The sequence below is a fragment of the Alligator mississippiensis genome, chromosome 5, assembly GCF_030867095.1.
Source record: "Alligator mississippiensis isolate rAllMis1 chromosome 5, rAllMis1, whole genome shotgun sequence".
Lineage (NCBI taxonomy): Eukaryota > Metazoa > Chordata > Crocodylia > Alligatoridae > Alligator > Alligator mississippiensis.
The window spans coordinates 67,947,687-67,968,445 of NC_081828.1; the positions used below are offsets into that span (position 1 = coordinate 67,947,687).

Genomic DNA, 20,759 nt, shown 5'->3' on the forward strand with positions numbered 1-20,759 from the left:
TCTGTAACATATCTCCTCCAGATTCAAGTTTACTCATGGTCCCTTGGCATTCCAGGATGCTTTGCAACTCCCCCGCAACTGCCCCCCCCTGCCGCCCCCACAGGATGGGCGGGCTAGCCTTGGCCAAAGCTGTCTGCTGCAGCTGAGTAGGGAAATGTGCGCTACTGCCCCCTGCTCCTGGCTTGTGCCACTGCAGGCATGTGCCATGTACTTAGCCACAGTGTTTGCTACTGGAAAAGAGTAAAGAACAAGAATCCATATTACTACAGCACCAAGAAGTCCCTTTCAGGAATCAAGCATTGAAATATACACATAGGGAAAATGGAGTCTTCACCCCTAAAAAATTTTGCAATTAAAATGAGAGGGAGAAACAAAAGACAGATACAGCAAACAGATGGGTGAGATTAGGTCAATAAGCAGGAGTTGGATAAAATATTTTTCCCATTAATTTTAAGAACACAGTATTCAAAGATGATGTTACATGCCATAAGTTACATGCTTTAGAACAAAAAATACTGTGAAGGCACAACGATGTGCTAAAATTTATGCTTCTAAATAAAATCTTCCTGATTTGGTTCTATAGTTACAGTTGATGGGAAATGTTTTCTTCATGGGATCTCTCAGTTGCATAAGATTACTTGAAAATTTCTAAGTGGACCCAAATGTGAATATGATAAACAGATAGAAATGTGATACTCTTTTTACAGGTGGATTATTCTGTAATAGCATCTCAAGCAGGAGCCACCCTCAACAACCTTATGAGCCATGCACAGGAGCTAGTGGCAAAGCTTCGTTCCCTTCAGTTTGATCTACGAGAGTTTGTGTGTCTCAAGTTCTTGGTGCTCTTTAGTTTAGGTAGGTAAATCCTTTTATTTATGCATCATTTAATTTTGATATTTTAATTGTTTTTACATATGTTGAAAATCTTAGGCTTTGTGATTTTTTTCTACTGAAAAACAAAATAAGGCTCTGAAATAGATGTATACGGTTGACAGTTATCTGGGGATTATTATAGAATTATCACCTTTAGGAAATGCTATAGACTGTATGCAAGATGAAAAATAGGTTTCTATAGACATGACTCTTGAAACCCATAAAATGTAATAGAGCATTATGTTTTCTATATGTGCTTTTTTATTTCCTATAGAATTCTAGGGGCAAAGGTTTACTCCTCTACTAAATTTCAGGAAATGGTTATGAAAAAGAAGGATGGTGTGGTGAAATAGGCATGTTTTTAGATGAGAGTAGATAGCAAGTATAAACAGTCTTGTTAGCATATCCTGTCACTTTTGCAACATATAAATCAACAATGTAACTAATAGTTTTAAAAAGCACAGTGAAATGCACTATTACAGTGCAAATTAATGACTGTAGTTTTATGAAAGATCTATCTAGGAAATGGCCTTTAAAAAACTGTTTTGTACAAGTAGAAAGGACTTAGAATAGGAAAGATACCTATTCAAGACAAATTAGTTAAATCAGTGCTCTCAATGAATCAGTCAAGAAAAATTACCATTGCCAGGAATAAAAAACGGATTAGGGAGATGGATTCTGATTGACTTCACTAGAACAATTTTTTCTGCCTGACTTCTATTTTAGGTTTGCATTTTGTTGACTTCATAATGCTGACTTAAATAAACTTTTACCTAGGAAATTTATTATTGGTAGAGAGCTGAAGGAGGAGATTTAAAAATATAAATAAGGCCAAATCCAGCAATCCCTCCACAGTCAAAACTACCATTTATTTCAAAGGGCATTTTCTCTGTGTAGCCAGTGCAGACCTGAGACAAATATAACAAAGAAACAAATACCAGCAATGATGAAATTTACTAACACACTTTTCTTTGATTTTCAGTTACAAAAGCTTATGTAAAAGAATAAAATTCTACCAATGAATAATTATATTAAAATTATAAATCAATTTCAAGAATAAATGATTGGTGTTCAGTGCAAACAGTAGACTTTTATCCTTACCTTCCAGCCAGAACAGGGAAACAGCCCTCCACCCCACTTGGTGGGTGGACCAAATGTCAAATGCGACAGCCGTGTCCACTTTGCCCAGCTCTGTGGGGCCCCCCAAAGCGTAGGGCCCTGGGTGGTTGCCCCAATTCTCCCCCCACAGGGACGACCTTGACCTTGCATAATCAGGGCAACAGTACTTTAGCACTTCATATGCTTCTTGAAGTTAACACACAACATTTATTGAAAATCAAAGTGTTTTAAACATAAGCACCTTAACAAAGAGTATTTTCTGTGGTTTATGACATGCAGAATGTGGAGATAAATAAGATAACTAGATTTTTTTTCTAAATACAAACAAGTCAACAGCGGTAACTGTAGGAAAGGCCTGTATATTTTAAACTGCAAGAATGGATAATGTGCAATTTATCTGCTAATCACAACATATTATCGTTCCATATTTGGGAAATGGTTTCTTCCCACTAATCAAGTTCAGAGAAGGAAAAGAAGAACTTTTTTGGCAGAATTAACAATTATCTTATGAATTAGTTTGGCAGACATCAAGCAATCCACTTCTTTAACTCCAGTACAATATGTTTTGAAGTTATTACAGATTGTCAAAGATGTCTAAGATGACACTGCTTTTTGCTGAGAAAATAGAGAGATTCACTTCATTCAGTAGTATTCTAAATTAGTTGAATAACTGAATTATATTTGGCAAATGTTCATGCTTAAGAAGTCTTCTCATGTCATCACTTCAATCATCTCTTCAAGTACATATAGGAATTATTCTTTTTATTTGCTTACTGTTGCCCTGATTATGCAAGGTCAAGGTCATCCCTGTGGAGGGAGAATTGGGGCAACCACCCAGGGCCCTATGCTTTGGGGGGCCCCACAGAGCTGGGCGAAGTAGACACAGCTGCCGCATTTGACATTTGACCCGCCCACCAAGTGGGTTGGAGGACTGTTTCCTTGTTCCGGCTGGAAGTTCTGGCCACCACTACTGCCACCATCCAGTGTGCCAGGGCTTTCAGTCCCTGGCGTAAGTGTGCCAGGGGATGGGGAGTGGGGCCCTGCACAGGCTGCTTTGCCCCGGGCCCTGCACCCTGCTCAGGTCATCTCTGTGCAAGGTACTGAGCTTGGCTTCAAAATGAGTTGCGGATTCATAGCAACACTGAGCAGCATCTGACACCTTGAAGAATCCACCTCCTCCTCTTGTTTACATTAGTGTAAACTAGAACTAATTCCACTGAAATTAAAGAAGTTGTAAATCAGAGCACAAAAATGGTGTACCATAGACTGGTACAGTACTGCTGAAGCCGATTAACTCACAGGGCCAAATTCAACCCTAGCTTATAGTCATGTTCAAAAGTGCTATTACATATTGTATGATTTTAAGCTACATGTTAGCCTACAGAGAATAAAATATAAAAATATTAATACTTTTCATAGAAAGTTACATTCCTACTTATGCAACTAAGGTTGATATTCTATAGGGAATTGGGAGACAACTGAAGTTATAAGCATAGGTGCTGTAAATGCTTAACTATAGGTTTAATTTCCAGGCTATGAATAGTCCTGCTGGCAGTAATGAGATTGGTGGCACACTTAAAGTTTTTATTTAAGAGTCAGATTTCTAAAGGTACAGGAGTGCTTAAAATGTAGGTAGGTACCCAGTGGTATTGCTAAAAGGACCAAAGTGCTGAATTCATAATTAAATCAATGGGAGTTAGGTGCCAGAGTGCTTATGATAATACCATCAAGTGGCTAACTTCATCTCTAGGCATTTTCATATCTTTAAAATAATCTTGTTTTCAGTGAGCATTTTTTTTATCAGTGCCTTTAAAAGTTTTGCAACTCATTCAGCATAGGCAGATACAACCAGGTCTTAAGGAAGGGGAAAAATAAAAAAGAGGACTGTAGTCTTTTGGTGGAGTGGAAAAACAATAGTAAAATAGAAATGTTTATTTTAAGGAAAATTAATTCCATGTATTGGCTTCTCTGATGCAATAAGTGATATCAGGTATGTATCATCACTTATGAAATGTTTAATCAGTCAGTGCTGCTTAGATTCTAATGACATTATGAGCCAAACCCTAGTCCTGCTGAAGTAACTGGAAGATTTGTCATTTATTTTAGCATGAGCAGACTGTTAGCCAGATCTTCAAAAGAAGTTTTTAAAAAAGGGTCAGTTATTTTGGTAACTAAATGACAGATGACCTCTTTTGAATGGCCTTACTATAATAAGCACATATGTGTTTTACCATAATAGAAAGGACTCCCAAAACACATTTTTCTTTCTCAAATTCTAAGCATGTGAATGGCGTTAATATTAATCAAACCAATTAGATCTTCATGCTCTCATTATATTCATTTAAATCCCCACTGAAAATAAATTCCTTTCAGAAAGCCTTTCAATAGTAACTCATAGTTAATAATCCTCATAGTTAATTTTGTATTTTTTATAACTCCACAATTATGAGTATTTCTGTATCCTTAAGATATGTCATCCATTTCTAATGAATAGCGCCTTCTTTTCATAAGATTGCAACCCACTTGAGTACAAAGCCTATAGCTCATTTTTGTCAGTAAAACAGAATTCAGAACATAGACACTCCATATATGATTAGCAAAGTAAATGAATAGAATCACATGATAAAATATGTAATAAACATTACTAAAAATATCATAAGACCCTAGAGTATATGCAACACTATTTCAAATGAAAGTTAAATCAAATCTAATGTGCAGTCTAGATTTAAATTCAAATAGTAAATTATTAGTTATCAATTAGTAAAGCACACCAAAAAACTTGTAACAGCAAAATGCTTTGTACTAATTCTAAAGATAAACAAAAGTATGTAAAAGCTTAGGTTGGGGTGTTTTACATTGACCTTTAGGTCTGTTTCCCAAAACCGTCTACACAGATTCCACTGTAGGTACATATGTATCCATATGCGCAAGTTCAGATGTTTTTGAATATCAATGTCTGTTGTGGCAACGTTGTGCTAACATATTCTTGTAACCAGTGGGCACGTATACGCTTGATGTTTACTGAAGAGTTGCCTAATTAACTCCACAATAAACATCTCAGCATCTATACGTGAGGCTCTATTAAGCCACAGAAAACTAATAAACACTGCATGCAGCAGGTTAGTACTGTAAATACAAGTACTATCCTGCTGCAGAATTTTTTCACGTGTAGCAACTCACATGTAGACACTAACCCAGCTGACTGGGGCATGAGGGTGCTTCAGTGCAGGGGCTGCCTGCCAGCCAGCCCCTCACTAGAGCACCTTGTGCTCCAGCCCCAGGCTGGCAGGCTCTCCCTCCCCACCGCCTCCCCCCAGACCTCCTGCCAGCCAGGGCTGCTCTGACAAAGCTCAATGTTCTGCAGTCCCAGGCACACATGTAAATGCAGTACCCAGGAGTAATAAACTCTGGCACAGTATGTGCCAGAGTTTATTGCTGCACATTAATATGCACATGTAGATATGCCCAGTGTAGACAAAGTATAAGGAGTGGAGAGAGTCTCATTTGCCACTCTGTTCCTTCTGACAGTCCACAGATATAAGACATACCACTGAAGTATATGTGACCCTTGCCTAATATAGATATAGTTTTTCCTGTGCTCAGTAGTAGGAATTAACTTTTTTTTTCTTGTGGCTATGAAAAAATGAATCCAGAAAGTGCCATATTTACAATTAGATCATTTATATTCCCCTCTACAAGGTGTAATCCATGATGTACAATACATCGTCATGACAACAAAATTAACACTGCTAGACTTCAAGAATTTCCTGCCATTTGACTCCATCATATACAAAGAAGACATAAATAATACCTTCTTTTCCTGGGAGAGAGGCATGTAAGAAAGTTGCTCTTTAGGTTACTGTTTCTTTAAAAAGAATCTTAAGAACATGGAGGCAGAACCTAAGTTGTCCCTTTTGGAAATACTTATGTATCCTAGTCCCTTCACCTCTGCCTCAGAGAAACCTGAAACAAGTCTGCTAGCTATAGCTAAACTTTCCACTCCTCTTGCTCCTGGTACAGACCCCATTCCCCACCATCTACACATGCGCCAGTGTTAGGGTGCAGTCAATTAACTCCAGCACAAAATAGTATGTTGGGTACAGTTCTATATTACAGGAGAATAATTTACTGTGCTGAAACGTACATGTGGACGCTGAGCATGGGCATAACTTGTGTTTGGTCAGCCCAGCCAGCGGTGGGCCTGCTCCACTCCAGTTCCAATTGATGTTGTCCCAGGCGCATGTCTTGACCCTGTTCCCAGGGGCAGTTTCCCCTGGCTCAAAACAGCTCTGGAGTTTATTGTGGTGCATTAATTGCATGTGTAGATGCACCCAGTGAGTGATAAGAATGGAGAAAAGATGTTGCTATAATAGAAGATCCAGGGACAGGTTGCCTTTACTGATCCCAAGTGAAACACAACATTTCTCCTCAGGCCTCATCCACCAAGAATCATAGAAGTGTCCTATTACAGCAGTAGTGTAACTAAGGATAGGTGATGAGGCCATGAGCCCAGAGTGCTCTGTAAATGCCTTGACACCAAGGGCAGATCACCAAATGCCTTGGCACCAAAGGGTAGATCAGCACTGATAAGTTACTTCAACCTACAAGGACTACATAGCCTCCAGTTCCAAGCTGGTGTTGTGCTTAGCAATTTATTTTTCAATAGTTAAATCTTTAGCATCCACCATCTTGCCACCAGAGCTGGTCATAGCTTAACGTTACTGATAGACATCGTAGTTTGTTAGCTACCTTTAAGTCCCCAGTCTTCTCTACTGGAAGGCCCCAGAGATATGATCTATAAGCCAACAGTATCTCTGCCTTCACCAGGCTGAGCACTGATTCCTTTGTGTTTATTTGTCATTTCAAATTATGTATAGTCAGCCTACTTTCTTTAGTATCTTCCCTAGGTCTTATAGAATGGTTTTGTGACTCCTGACCTTTAAGATCTCTGTCTGTTCTACCCATTAACATACTTGAGGTTCATGGTAAGAGTCTCACTACCAAGAGAAACTCATTAGGCCTTCCTGTCTGAATAGCTTCTAAAGCTTTGGCCATAGTTCCAGCAAAAATGATTACACATTTCTGCAGGCAAAGAATTCAGGCTCTCTCACCTGGACAATTGTATGATTTGGGAGATTTCCCCAAAATAGGTCACTGACTATTATCAGTTATCCCTCAATTTCCTCCTTGGGGCTAAAAATCAGTAATAAGAAATCCACCCTGATATTCATCCAGACCACAGCATTAAGGGCAGCTTTAAATGTCAGGTTAACAAATTACCTTAGCAAAGATTTTAAACCACATTAGAGCTCTAGACATAACCCAGAACACCAGTAAGCACATGCCTCACAATTACAGGCCACATAGAAGCAGCCACCTATATCGCAGACTTAACCCTCAGCTTCTTCCAAAGGTACCCCTCATGAATATTATTCAAGTGATGACAAAAATACCATCGCCATTCACTGTTTCAGCTGACAAGAGACACGGGGTAAATCTTCTCCATTCTGTAAAGAGACAACCTATCTTCGAGATATCACAACACGATTGTAGCCATCCACCTTCTTGATCTGCAAGATAACCTAGCAGGCCCATTCACTAGAGATTTTTCAAAGGATCACAAATAGTCCTTCAACAGCTCCATCCTCCACAGCAGCTTCATCATAAGATGATGGTTTCTAACTGTAGACCTTATTCACTAGGACTTCAACAACAAGTGCTGGCTGTTTTGCTCCAGAGTGATGTAAGCCAAAGTTCCCCAACACCCACCCTTCTCTGTCCATCAACACCAGGACTGATCTGTGCCTTCCTACCAATTACACTGATATCCGGGGTTCTCAGAAATTGGAAACAAGGTGCAGGCCTTGTGAGAATGATAGCCCTGACATGAGCTAGAAATTTCTTGTTCACTATCCTGATAAACCTATCAGCCTGTCTTGCCAGTCACCATCTCTTTTCCAACATGCTCTCCCAGAACCAAGACTGAATTCTGTATCTGGACCTTGCCTCTGACATCCTGCAGGCTCATTGAATGATTTCATTGGAAAAGAGCTGCTCTCCAGAGATTCAAAGGTAGTATTGTAAAACCCCTTAACCCAACTGTCTTGCAGAAAAAGTTTTCTGTTTTCTGTCTGGGGAGCCTAGCCTAGCATCCTCAGTCTCCATTATCAACTTCAGCTGCAATTTATCTCAAACTATTAACTTACCCTGAAGCAACTCTCCATCAGCTCTGTCAGGATACATTTAGCAGTGTTCTCCACTAATTATCCTCCAGTTCAATATCCCATTCCAAAAAGTCAAGATTTTTGGAGGGCCTCACTCATGCCTTTCCATCTGTGAGGGAGCCTCCTTGTGATATCACAACTTCATCCTCAGTAAATTAAGAAGAGACTCAGCTTTGAATCTATGGCAACCTGCTGTGTTTTTCCCATAGATTTCATAGGTTGCATATGGACATTAGGGCTGGAAGGGACCTCGCTAGATCATCGGGTCCAACCCCCTGCCCCAGGGACAGGAAGTCAGCTGGGGTCAGATCACCCCAGCAAGATAAGCACCCAGGCATTTCTTGAAGTTATCTGAAGTAGGTGCTTGCATAACTTCTGTGGGAGGAGTCTATTCCATACTCTGGAGACTCAGACAGTGAAAAAGTTTTTCCTTTATGTCCAGTCTAAAACGGTCTTCCAGCAGTTTGTGACCATTAGACCTTGTCTTCCCTTGGGGTGCCCTGGTGAACAGACATTCTCCCAGTTCCTGGTGCACACCCCTTAGATACTTGTAGGCTGCAACCAAGTGCCCCCTGAGCCTTCTCTTCTCCAGGCTGAGAATTCCTATGCCTCTCAGCCTCTCCTCATAAGGCCTGTTCTCTTGACCTTTAATCATGTGCGTGGCTCTCCTCTGGACTCTCTCAAGCTTCTCCACGTCTTTTCTAAAATGTGGAGCCCAGAACTGGATGCAGTGCTCTAGCTGTGGCCTCACCAAAGCTGAGTAAAGCAGGAGGATGACTTCTTGGGTCTTGCTTGAGATGCATCAATAGATGCAAGCCAGAGCTTTATTTGCTTTGCCAGCTGCAACATCGCATTGGTGGCTCATGTTCATCTTGTGGTTAATCATGACCCCCAAGTCTCTTTCGGTCATGGTGCTAGTGAGTGTAGCACTGCCAAGCCTATAAGTATGATGTGGGTTTTTTCTCCCAAGGTGGAGCACCTTGCATTTCTCTGTGTTGAATGTCATCAAATGTTGATCTGCCCACCATGCAAGTCAGTCCAGGTCAGCCTGAATAGCACCTGTCAGTTAAAACTTATTTTTCTAACTGGTATTATTTCAGCTAAGAGAATGAGAGAAATCCAAACCCTTATAGCCACCCCTATACACTATATTTCAGCAGGACAAAGTCATCCTTAAGCCTCACCCCAAGGTTCTTCAAAAATTGTCTTGGATCTTCGCCTCAATCCATCTATTTCCAAGTTTTATTCTTGAAGCCTAGCAAAGCAAGACTTCACACACATGCTGTGATAAAGACATTGCCCTGTTCTTTAGATAAGAGTCCCAGAACACTCAGATCCAGTTTATAACTTAGATCCAGTTATTTAGAGGCAGAAGGTTTGTGGCTCTCAAAGAGATGATCTCTATCCTCCCAGAGAGTATCTAAGTGGGTCTAAGACTTAATTCTTTCTTGCTATCAGATTGTCAACAAAGATCATCTGCAGTTCACTAAAAACATTTCTTCTCAAGCTCAGGCAGTTTCTGTTGAATTTAAGCAACTTACCAATATCTGAAATATGTATTGCCAGTACCTGAATCTCACATGATGAATTTCTTAAATAATCATTACTTATGTTATATGGTTCCACCAGCTGTCCTCCGTCATTGAGAATCTTATTGGTAAAGCAAATGAGAGGCTGTTGAAGCCATTCAGCAACTTATGTGTGTGAGAGAGCTCGGGCTCATGAAAGCTTGTGCATCTCTGATTTAGTTAGTCTAGAAGTGTCTCTCTGCCCTGCTTTCTGCCTTACTTCAGTCTAACATGGCTAATTGCCTCTCTGCTCATGGATAAAACAACATGGCTATCTTGGTGTTTATTGCTAAAACAGAAATAGGTAAAAATCACTCCTCTAGAATACATTCTTGGTCCTATTGAAGCAAGGAGCTTTACCACTGATGTCAGTGGGACCAAGATTTTATCCCTTAACTTGTCTTCCTGCAAAAGAAGTGTTCCAATTAATTTTTCAGTTTGTATTAGGTAAATTTAAGATGGTCTTTTTAATGGGTAAGTAAGATTCTCACTGGGTTTCTTTCTATTATCTCCAGTTTTCAGGTGCAATACAACTCTTTATTTTTTACGTCCAGGATTTTTACAGTCCCAACACTGAAGCTGAAATCTAGCTATGGTTTTCCCTGTACCACAACTTCCCATTTGTCCTGTTAGCTTTCATTATTAGAACTCAGCAAGGATGATTTGTCACAGCTTCCATCAGACCAGTTTGTAAAGTGAAATGCCAATAGGAAGAAAGTTAGACATCATTTGACCCATGTCCAGCCACTTGTCTGTCTGTGGAGCTTAATGCTAGAATAGGCAGCAACTGACTGGTACTGTTCTCTTATCACTGTCAGGACACAGATAAATGTACTTCATTTAAGAAATGAAGGCTTTATCAATGGGCAAATAATTGCGGAGCAACTATTGATCTCACATCTCACTTAACATGAGACAACAGGGAGTTGTAGAAATGGTAAACGTTTAATCATTATGTATGGCAAACAATGGGGTCTTACTTAAGCAAAGCAAAGAAAGCCTTAGTTTTCAAACAGGACACAGTGTCACATGGGGAGATGACTGTGACTCACCCAGCCTGGATGTTACATTGTCCATAAGAGATGTACCTTGTTTCTGCTAGTGGGAAGTATGTTAGCTATCTCTTATGTCTATGGGTTCTCTGTAGTATTAGAGTCCAGATGGAATGTGCAAGATATTATTGTGTTCCAACATTTTTTGGAAACACCAGGTGTAATAACACTTTTTCTTTAGTTTCAAAAGCTCAGGTATCAATAGAGTTGGGAGCTGGGAAACTGTTTTTATTAATTATAACTATTATTTACTTATGCAGCATCAACTGATAGGAGATCTTAATGAAAAGAAAGGACCTGTGCCCTAAAGACAAAAGGACAAAAGATAGCAAAGAATGCACCAGTGAACTGTGCTAAGCAGTATGGTTCATATACAGTCACTTCTATTATTATTATTAAGGGTTGTTTGACATTATATGGATAATTAGCCGTTCTGGGCTGAAGGGGGAAAGACTGTATAAAAGCATCAGTTGGAAGTAGTATACTTACAAATAGCTTGTAAAGGAAAAATGTGGACTGGTCTGTAGTAGAGTAGCAAGGCCTAAGGATACATGGGCCTGGCAATTGGGAGAATGAAACAAGTAGTAATCGAGTCATGTGACTCAGTCAGGACAAGGGTGTTTGAGGAGGGAACAGAAAACAAAATCAGGGAATTAGACAGAAGCTAATCTGTGCAGGGCTGTGCAAACCACAGTTTGGCATCACAGAAAGATAGCCTAATAGCTGCCAACAAACAGACCCTTATTGCAGCCTTCTCAGAGATTATTCTGCATGTATTACATACAACCATTTGCACTTCCTGGTAGAAACTGCTACTTCATCTGTTAAAAGGACAATCCCTTAAAAAAAGCTTTAAAAATGGGAACTTAAAATAGTAGAAAGAAGCTTAGGGCAAAAAGACTTACTTCGAAAAGTTACATTTTCAGTAGATGCATGCAAGTTACATATACTGTCTCTGCATCTAGGTTGTCTTCTGTAAAATAGGAACAATAGCTTTTTATGTTACAGAGGTTAGAGGTTCACCAGTGATAATATCAGTACTTTGCATTTACACAGGAACATTTGTCCAAAATCAGATGCTACGTGGTTAAAATTAATTGTACTGTGGGATAAATTCTGCCCTTCAAAACCAATGCCAGTCTCTAATGAAGTTCAATAAGAATCGCTTGTACACATACATCAAAAGGCAAAATTCATAGCAGCAATTGTGCTTCTTTCTTACTGAAAGCAACAGAAAGTTCTTAGATTTTAAAGTAATCTTAAATAGAATGAGCAACATGGTCCCTGTACATTAATTGTTTTATCTTTGACGGTTTGTAAATGACTCTTTATAACTGGTCTAATGTACTGAGGATTTAGTCTTTGTAATAAATTCATCACATACTGTTACCCAAGTGCATTAGTAAAATTGTACCTAGTGAACTCAGATAAGCAAGAGGAATATCCTGGGGTTCTCAGTGTTATTAGCATTCAGCCACAGCTTTTAACTTTCCACATATGATATTCTAATTTACAAAAATAACCTTCTGTATACTTGTCAAATGGATGCACATATCTTGATCCTAATATATAACTAATGTATGCATCTGAGGATAATACTGGCAGAAAAACATTTCCTAAAATTTATGTAATCATTTGGAATTCAGAAAAGATTGATTAGCATTCAGGAGATGTGACCGTTCAATATTTATACCATAGAGACTTGGCAGAAGCAAATAATGGTACATAAAGCTGATGCTTGTCTTAATTAAATGCAGTATAATAGGTGTTGGGGGTTTTTTTCCTAGTGAACAAAGCAGTTTAGCAATGACCAGATATAACTCATTCCGAAGTTCAGAGTTTAAACTTAATCAATATATATTTATATATATTTATAACAAGGAAAGGAGTGAATATGGTATATGGTTTATTATTAGATTACAGCTGACTGAAATAAATAAAAAATAACTCCATTTATTTAAGAATATTTTTCCAAATAATTGTTTCTGCTTAAATATTTATCTCGTTTGACTCTTGCAACATTGATAGCATTTTCTTCTGAACTGTCAGTAGTTAGCAGAGGTGACTTTAGAAATGAACAATTCTGCAGATAGGCTGATAATAAAGATCAGGGAATGTAAAGTGAGAGTGACTTGCACTAGTAAGGAGAGACCTTTTACCATAACAAGCTAGTTGCTCAGAATAGTGTGTTTTTATAGTGATTAGCTAATTACAATTACTAATTGCAATTGCAATTCATGTGTCAAGTAGGAGCCCTGGTCTGACAAGGAACCCAGCATGCTAGGTGGTGAATTAACACCAAACAATAAAAATGGTCCCTATCCCAAGAATTCACAGTATAAATATAAGACAAGAGACAGCCAATGGATACAGGGCAAGGAGTACAAAAGAAACAAAACTGGCCAAGACATTAGGCAACACTGTCTACACACAAGCAGCCTGACCATTTTTCTGTAGTTGCTATTGCAAAGGAGAGTTTTAAAAAGGGGTTTGAAGAGCAATGAAGAGGTCTTGCAGATGCTTACAGGGAACTTCTCCCAAGAATGAGGATTAGAATGGGAGAACGCACAAAGGTGCTTGTTTGAAAATTTAGCAAGTGAGCTATGCAGGCTGGTCTCATGGGGCAAGCAAAGGAAGGAGATGGCCTCTAGATACTGAATGAGAATTGATAGGCTAGTAGGTATAGGCAGCGAAGAGCCTTGGAAGAGAAGACAAACACTCTATGCTCAATGCGGGAGAGAAGAGCTAACCCACTGCACAGTCAAAGCAACTGGGAAAGTTGAAAGCAAAGAAAAATTCTCTTTGGAGCAGCATTCTAAATAGATATCAATGTGGCAAAAACATCATTTGTCAAAAACAGAAAAAGATGCTGTGGTAATTGAAATGTGGTATGATGAAAGCCTTTGGTACTTGTAGGTACTTATTACTGCATGTAATCCTACTGAAATCAATGGGATTACGTGTCTGTAAGATTGCACACTGAATGGCAATAGTTTACAAACACTTTGTAAACAGGTTGTATTAAGTGAGCACGCTAAATGGCCTAAAATAAACATGCATCCTCAAATTCCACAACGTTCAAAATATTTGCTGAACGGCCTAGCGCAGTTTTAATTTTTGCTTTTCTACAGTATGTTTGCGTATGGGTGTACATTTTCAATGTCTTGTGTAGCTATTTACTATTGCACTACATCAGGTTACACACCATAAGTGACTGCCTGACACCTGAAAAGTGGAGATAGGGAAAATGTTTAAAGCACTTAGGAGTCTTCAGGCAAATCAGGTGTTTGTTTCCATCTCAAGCTGCTTAACTACACTTCTGTGTTGCCGATTTAGGAATAGATGTTTTACTCATTACTTTTGCTTATACTTTCTCTCTCTCTCATCCAGTTTACACTGGATCAAAACACATTTAGGATTAACTCAATGTTATAAGGTATTTTCTCTTTTGAAGGAAGCATTATTCTCCAGTCTGTTAAGACAAGGGTTGATTTCTGTTTCTGACTTTATCATTGCCCCATGACTTCAGATATGTCTCACTTTAGTCCTCAGTTACCATATGTCTAAAATGACAATAATACCTACACACTTTCTTCAGCAACAGTGAGATGCTTGGATGAAAGCCACTGTATAATTGAATATGTTAACATAAATAAGTAAATGAATAAAACTAATAGCATCATTTAAAATAACTAATAGCCACAGTTAAAAATATAAAAATATTAAAAGTTTTTAATTCAGTTTGGGGTTGAAGGTGTTTTCCTTTGGCAATTAGCTACATGTAATTTTGACGGAGTCCCCTTCCACTTTGAATCAGAAGGTAAAACAGGGCATAATTCTTTGAAACTGCACCCTTTAAAAGATCATTTTTTATACCTGAGCTTTGACATCCTGCATTATGTGCAGTACATGTGGAGTTTCATATAAAAAAATCTTTCTCTTTTGCTACACTTGAGTTTTATAAATTCATTTTAAGGAAAAATCAAGCCTCTTCCTTTTACATCGTCTATCATAACTAGCAAAAAAAGCCAAATAATTGAAAATGAGTCCTGATTCCAGAAGTTGTTATGGATGCTAAATGATGATGTATGGAGTGAGAATTGTAATAAATTACTTTTTCCTTCTGGAAAAATACTTATTTGACAAGCTGACAGGTTTTTTTAATCCAGTCTTCGATGCTAGTTTCCAAACACAATATAATCAACTGAAAAGAAATGGAAAAGAAGAACAGCTGTCTCTTACTTACTTTTATTGAATGAGTCCAAATCTGTTTCTTATTCATATCTCTTGCAAAACTATAGTATTAATATTTTAGTGGAATTATAGTTGTGAAAGGAAGAGATTAATAAATTATGATAAATGATTAGGAGGCAAAACTCTCTTTTGTTTTTCAAACCTTTGTAATTCACCCCAGCCCTGCATTTTAGAGTCACAAATAATAAAGTCCTCAAAAGAATTCTGAAGATCGCCTCCTGTTTTACGGTTTCTTGTGTTCTAACAAATAAACTAAATCAAAATCATGTAGAGATTTTAAATAAGTCAGTATGTATTTGTCTTGATTTTATTTGATGAGGTACAGTGAATTCATTTCTAATAGAAGTCCTCTGCATTCAGTGGAATTACATCAGATGTGAACTTAGCCCTGGACTGTTAGTAGAGCTTCATGTATACCACTTGCTTTGGCAGCTGAAAACCTTGAGGGCAAAAAGTTTTTGATGGAACAATAAACATGCCATTTCCTTAGCCAATTTTTCATATGTGTATTTTAAATGATTTTCAAACAACAAAAGGATTAGATGTTTAAAATAAAATTAGGTCACACATTTAGATATAATTGTGTAAGTAATTAGAAACATGGGTATCCAGCAATATTTGTATTCTATATCACTTCCTTTATGTGTAGATGATGGAGATTTCACAAGCCAATCAGTATCTTCTGCAAACAAAATATCATCTCTTTCCCATTATTATCTCTCTTATGTCCTTTTAGAATGCCAGTCACCTTAATATTTAGACATTTCCAGTCTTGGAAAGGTACTTGACAACACTTAGGCTAAAAACTACAAGGCCAGATCCAACCATGCAGGCATGTGCAGTTTGTGGCACTGCAAACCTCTTTGCAGCACCACAAACAACACCCCAGGCACATTAAAACATGCCCCACACTGCAAATTTGCAGTGTGGGGGCAAAATTTGCTACCAGGAAATCCTGGTAGCAAAAAAAGTGGCTCGACGCGCACCACAGGAACATGCACCAGCAGACACAGAGGCTCAGTCTTCCTGGGAGATGCTCTGGCTGCTGGTTTATTTACAAATACTAATTTGTGATTAATCATAGGTGGATACAATAAAAATTTGCAAATATCTATGAGATAATCTGCATAGTCTCATATGAAATGTGGAACAATCTACCATAAGTAAAGCCTGGCCGATTCTGGAATCAGAGTCATTGCTACCAAGGTGATCCAACACCTAGTAACTGGGGCTTCTTATCTGCAAAGTAATATAATCTTGACCATTATCCACGCTGCAGAGAATGTCAAAAATCCCCTTCAGATGTCCCTTGTCTCACTGAGCTGAGGAAGTGCTAAGAGCCAATGTAGAGTTGCAGTGTGCAACCATTTTTATTGATATAAGCCATTTTTAAGCACCATCTTCTTGCACCCCACTGATGTTCAATGTGAATGCTGACATCTCATGTTGCAACAGAGAGACTGAGCAGAAGAAATTAAAGGAGACTTGAAATAGGTGACCTGGAAGGAGTGAAGGGGAAAAGGAAGAGACCTGAAAAAGGTTCAAGAAAGAAAGGAAATGAACTGTGCACAGGGTAGAATGTACAATTAGCAGCAGCTTACTCTATTTCCTGAAATACAGGATGAGACTTTTGTCCCAATCAGCATGGGGGGAAAGCCCCTCATCTTATAACTGCACATGAAGCAGAGGGGGGAGTCCAGGTGGGGGCCAAAGTCAGACCCACAGCATATTCCTGCCCCTCTCCTCCCCCCCCCTTCTCTCCTGACTTGTCAGGTGCAGAGCATATGGAAACTCCTTCCCCTGTCTGGCCAATCAACGACGCCAATACTACTGCATTGCAATCAGCAGTGCAGACATTGCTGACAGCTAAGCAAGGTCTGGGCTTCCACAGGCTATGTTCTGGGCTGGAGCAGTCTGAGCAGTGTCTGACAGTAATGGCAGGGAGGAAGGGGCAGAGACTGGAGGAATAGGGGAGGAGAGGCAGAGACAGGCAGGAGCCAAGGGAGGGCAGAGGCTGTGGGGAGCTGAGGATGAGGGATATAGGTGGGGGGCAGAAAGGCTGCAGGAGGAAGAAGTGGGTGGGGCAGAGGGCAAGGGGTCCACTTGCCCGCCCCAACTCCTCCCCAGCCAGTGCTTTCCCTGATGTAGCAGTGTGGGGTACAGGGATTCAAGACAAACCTCCCATACTTTAATTCTATACCTGGAAGTTTATAACAAATTTATATATTTTCCATAATTATTGGGGAGGGGGGCATCTTATATTTAGGACTCATCTTATACTTGAGTAAATATGGTATATAGCATTCTAGTGAAGAAGGAAGGTAAGTAACAGATCTGAGGGAGGGAAAATTAAGAGTGGGAGGATTAGGGATGAATATAGGTAGAAGGAAAGGAAAAGGGAAGCAAGAGGAAGCCAAGAAAAATGAAGGAGACCAAAAACAGGAATTTCAGGGGAAGGAAAAACAGCAGTTTACAAAACTAGAGGGATTGATGAAAATGTAACAGATAAAAAGTAGAGACATCAGTGGTGTTGGGGGAGGGAAGGGGTCAAGGGAAAGTAGAGAGAAGGAATGGAGGGATGAAGGAAAGAAGCTGGAAAAGACGTAGGGAAAAACAGACAGAAAAGAAAGAGAAAACATGGAACAGAGATAAAAGAAAAGTAGAAGATAGATGGAAAGGAAATAAATACATAAACAGAGAAAGAATACTGAGTGGAAACTGAGACAAACTTTAGGCTAGAGGTTTTATTGCTATGGGCTCGCAGGGTAAAGGGCCCATATCTTTCGCTGTGTTTGCACAGGGCTTACATAATTGTGCTGAGGGGCAGAGTGTGAGCAGTATGTTCCAGCTTGGTAAACCCTCAGAGTAGCTCGTAATGTTTGCCTAAGCCTGGCTTTGTTCATCATCCAATCCCACTAGACAGGATCAAATTCTTAAATTGTTTATATAAATATTCAAGAATTATGCTAATTTTAGCAGCAGCATCTGAATAAGGCAGTTTTGGGGCCGCTTGGAAACCCAGATCCTAGTATACTCCCCCAGTATAGCATGAATAGGTAAGGAGGGGGGAAGTGACACCTCAATGGTCCCCTACCATTCACCCAAAGAAATTTTTACTGGGAGCTCTAGGACTTGCTTGGGGCAGGACATACTAGGACTGTCAGGTTTCCTCCTGATAATTCCTCTCCAAAAACCCCATGGCCCAAAACAGAATAAATGACTGCAGTTAGACTTTCTCTCAAAGGGCCGTTTCTGTCCAGGTTCAGCAGTGAGCCAAGACAGGCAGGTGGTAATTCTGAAGTCATCTATTCCCTTTCTGTATGTCCATTTCTTCTGGAAGACCACCAGTTTTGGAAGGGAAAACTGCCTGTCATCTTTTGGGGGTTTGAAAAGGACAAGAATTACACCCCAAACTCTTTAAATAAGAATGCAGGCTCAAGGTATTCCTGCTAGTAAATGGCTACTGTGACAGCCATAGGAGAGGTATAAACAATCCAAAGCTCCGTATAGTCATGTATGTTGCCTGTTTTGTTTCCCCCACCCCCCTCTATACTGTCCCATTTTTACTAAGGCAGCTTGCATTCAAAAAGTTAATAGGGAGCTGAACCCTCACGGTTGATAAAACCACAAGTAAAACAAGCGGACCTGGGGCAAAGGGTAAAAAGGGAACAAAACAACCAAGAACATTCCAGGTGACAACCTTATTAGGTGTAGTGTAACGTTTAGACATTTTTTGTGCCCTGAAAACATTCTGACACTTAAGAGAACTACCAATTATTCACATGATTTCAGGCACCCATTCAGAACATTGCAGAACTGGAAATCATTATGGTAAACCTGTTTGCTGGACATTTGCCTTTTCTGACAGAACAGCTCCAAGATTTGGGCTTCAACTATAACCAGTTCCTTGGTGTTTCCTCAACTGCTAGCTGCAAACTTCTGCAAGTGAAGAATTAACAGCACATCTTTTCATTTGATCTATTTATTACTTATCTGCCTGTGATCTTTTCTGGAAATAATCTTTGACAAAACTTCAAATCCTAATCCTATTCATTCAAACCATTCTCTCTTTCTCACTGCAATGAGGTGAAACAGATTCTGGTACAACAAAACAACCAGGCTTGTGGAAACCATTACTTTGAAGATGAAACATTGTGTTGTGTCCTTTAGCACTATTACGGGCAGTCAGTCTGTTAGAACATATTGGGCGATTATGGGCTAGTCTTTTCAGAGAAAGCCATGGGTTTCAAGTTAGCAGTAACCATCTATCAATTCCTGAGATTATGCCATGATTTACTGTCACAGCATCATGTATTCTCTGATTTTCTGCCTCCTATGAAACATTGTGCTTTCCTTTTCTATTGATGTATCAACTATAATAGTTACAAGCAGCTACAGAAAAATCAATAGTGAACTTTCATTACTGTGCACATAAAGTAAAGAGTACCATGCTGTGAGAGCACCTTGCTGTTAAATAGTCACCAAGAGTAAGGTACACAATAAATGTCTGTTGTTTCAGTCTAAATGAAGGATGTCTGAATTTGAAACATCAAATATCTAGGAATTTTGATGCATCTGAATCCTATGTCAAGTTACTCTGGCTGGTGATTCTTCTGCGGGGCAGATGCCAAGATTAATTTGTCTTTTCTGCTTTGGGGTCTGTATTTTTCTAACCCCAAAAGTTGATTTAAAAAACGAGTAGCAAGATGAAAACATTGTGTGCTACATTCTGCAATAATGTCATTAGCTTCAGCTGGACAGAAACAGTAGCAGTTACATTAATGTGCACTGATCTAGTCCATAACCAGAAAGGTACACAGTGCAGTAACCACCCAGATAAACAGCAACTACCAAAAAAGTTTAGTATAACATTACCAAAGACTTTGAGATACAATTATGCTACTAGGAATATGCAAAAGGATGAGTTGCCTTTTGAAGCACATGCTGGGAAAAAAGTAGTATGACTTTAATCTTAAATATATTTATTTGCTTTTGAGAACATATTAATTTCTAAACAGTGAATGTAAATCAAGAATGCAAAGAAACACATGAAAATATATGAGTTGATAGCCTGGAATATGAGGAGGCCCTTAGAATTCAACAGCAATTCACTACCTATTTCTAGCAGGGTTATGTAACAGAAATGTTAGCAGGTACTCAGACATTTCTAGATTATGACAGTTTAACTGGAGAATCCACTGTTTGCTACCTTGAATCCCTTTGAACTCGAAATGTGAAGTTTATATTAGCTTTTGTAACATAAGCGTGATTGTGCATATGCTTCCCCTATGAATTATGTCCCATGAAGGATGAATACAGACATTTGGGGAGGTTATGGGAGGTTAGATCGAGATGAAAATGGTAACCCAATCTAAGGTAAATCAGAATGGGGGAGAGGCTAGCAGGGAGGGTTGGGGGGTCAAACTGTGGACTGCGGGAGAAGATTGGGGGACAGGAGGGATCCACAAGAAAGATCAAGGGACAAGTGGTATCCTCAGGAGGGATCAGGGGGGTGGGCTAGTGGGGTCTATGGGTGGTTTTGGCAGGATCACAGGGGCTCATGGGGTCCATGGTGGGCTTGGGGGCTCTCTTCCCTACTCCCCAGGACACAGGGCTATTTTTAGCCCCCTGACTCCCAGTCAAACAACCCCCCCAACCCACCTTACTCC

General features: G+C 39.4%; 1 protein-coding gene across 3 annotated transcripts in view; it reads left to right on the forward strand.

Annotated features, from left to right (window-relative positions):
* Nucleotides 1–20,759, forward strand: part of NR5A2 (nuclear receptor subfamily 5 group A member 2) — a 122,659-nt gene that overhangs the window by 77,627 nt on the left and 24,273 nt on the right. For all 3 annotated transcript variants that reach the window (XM_059728440.1, XM_019491194.2, XM_019491195.2), the window contains one exon: nt 708–855. In XM_059728440.1, the coding sequence (XP_059584423.1) occupies nt 708–855 (148 nt within the window). The remainder of the gene's footprint in view (nt 1–707; nt 856–20,759) is intronic.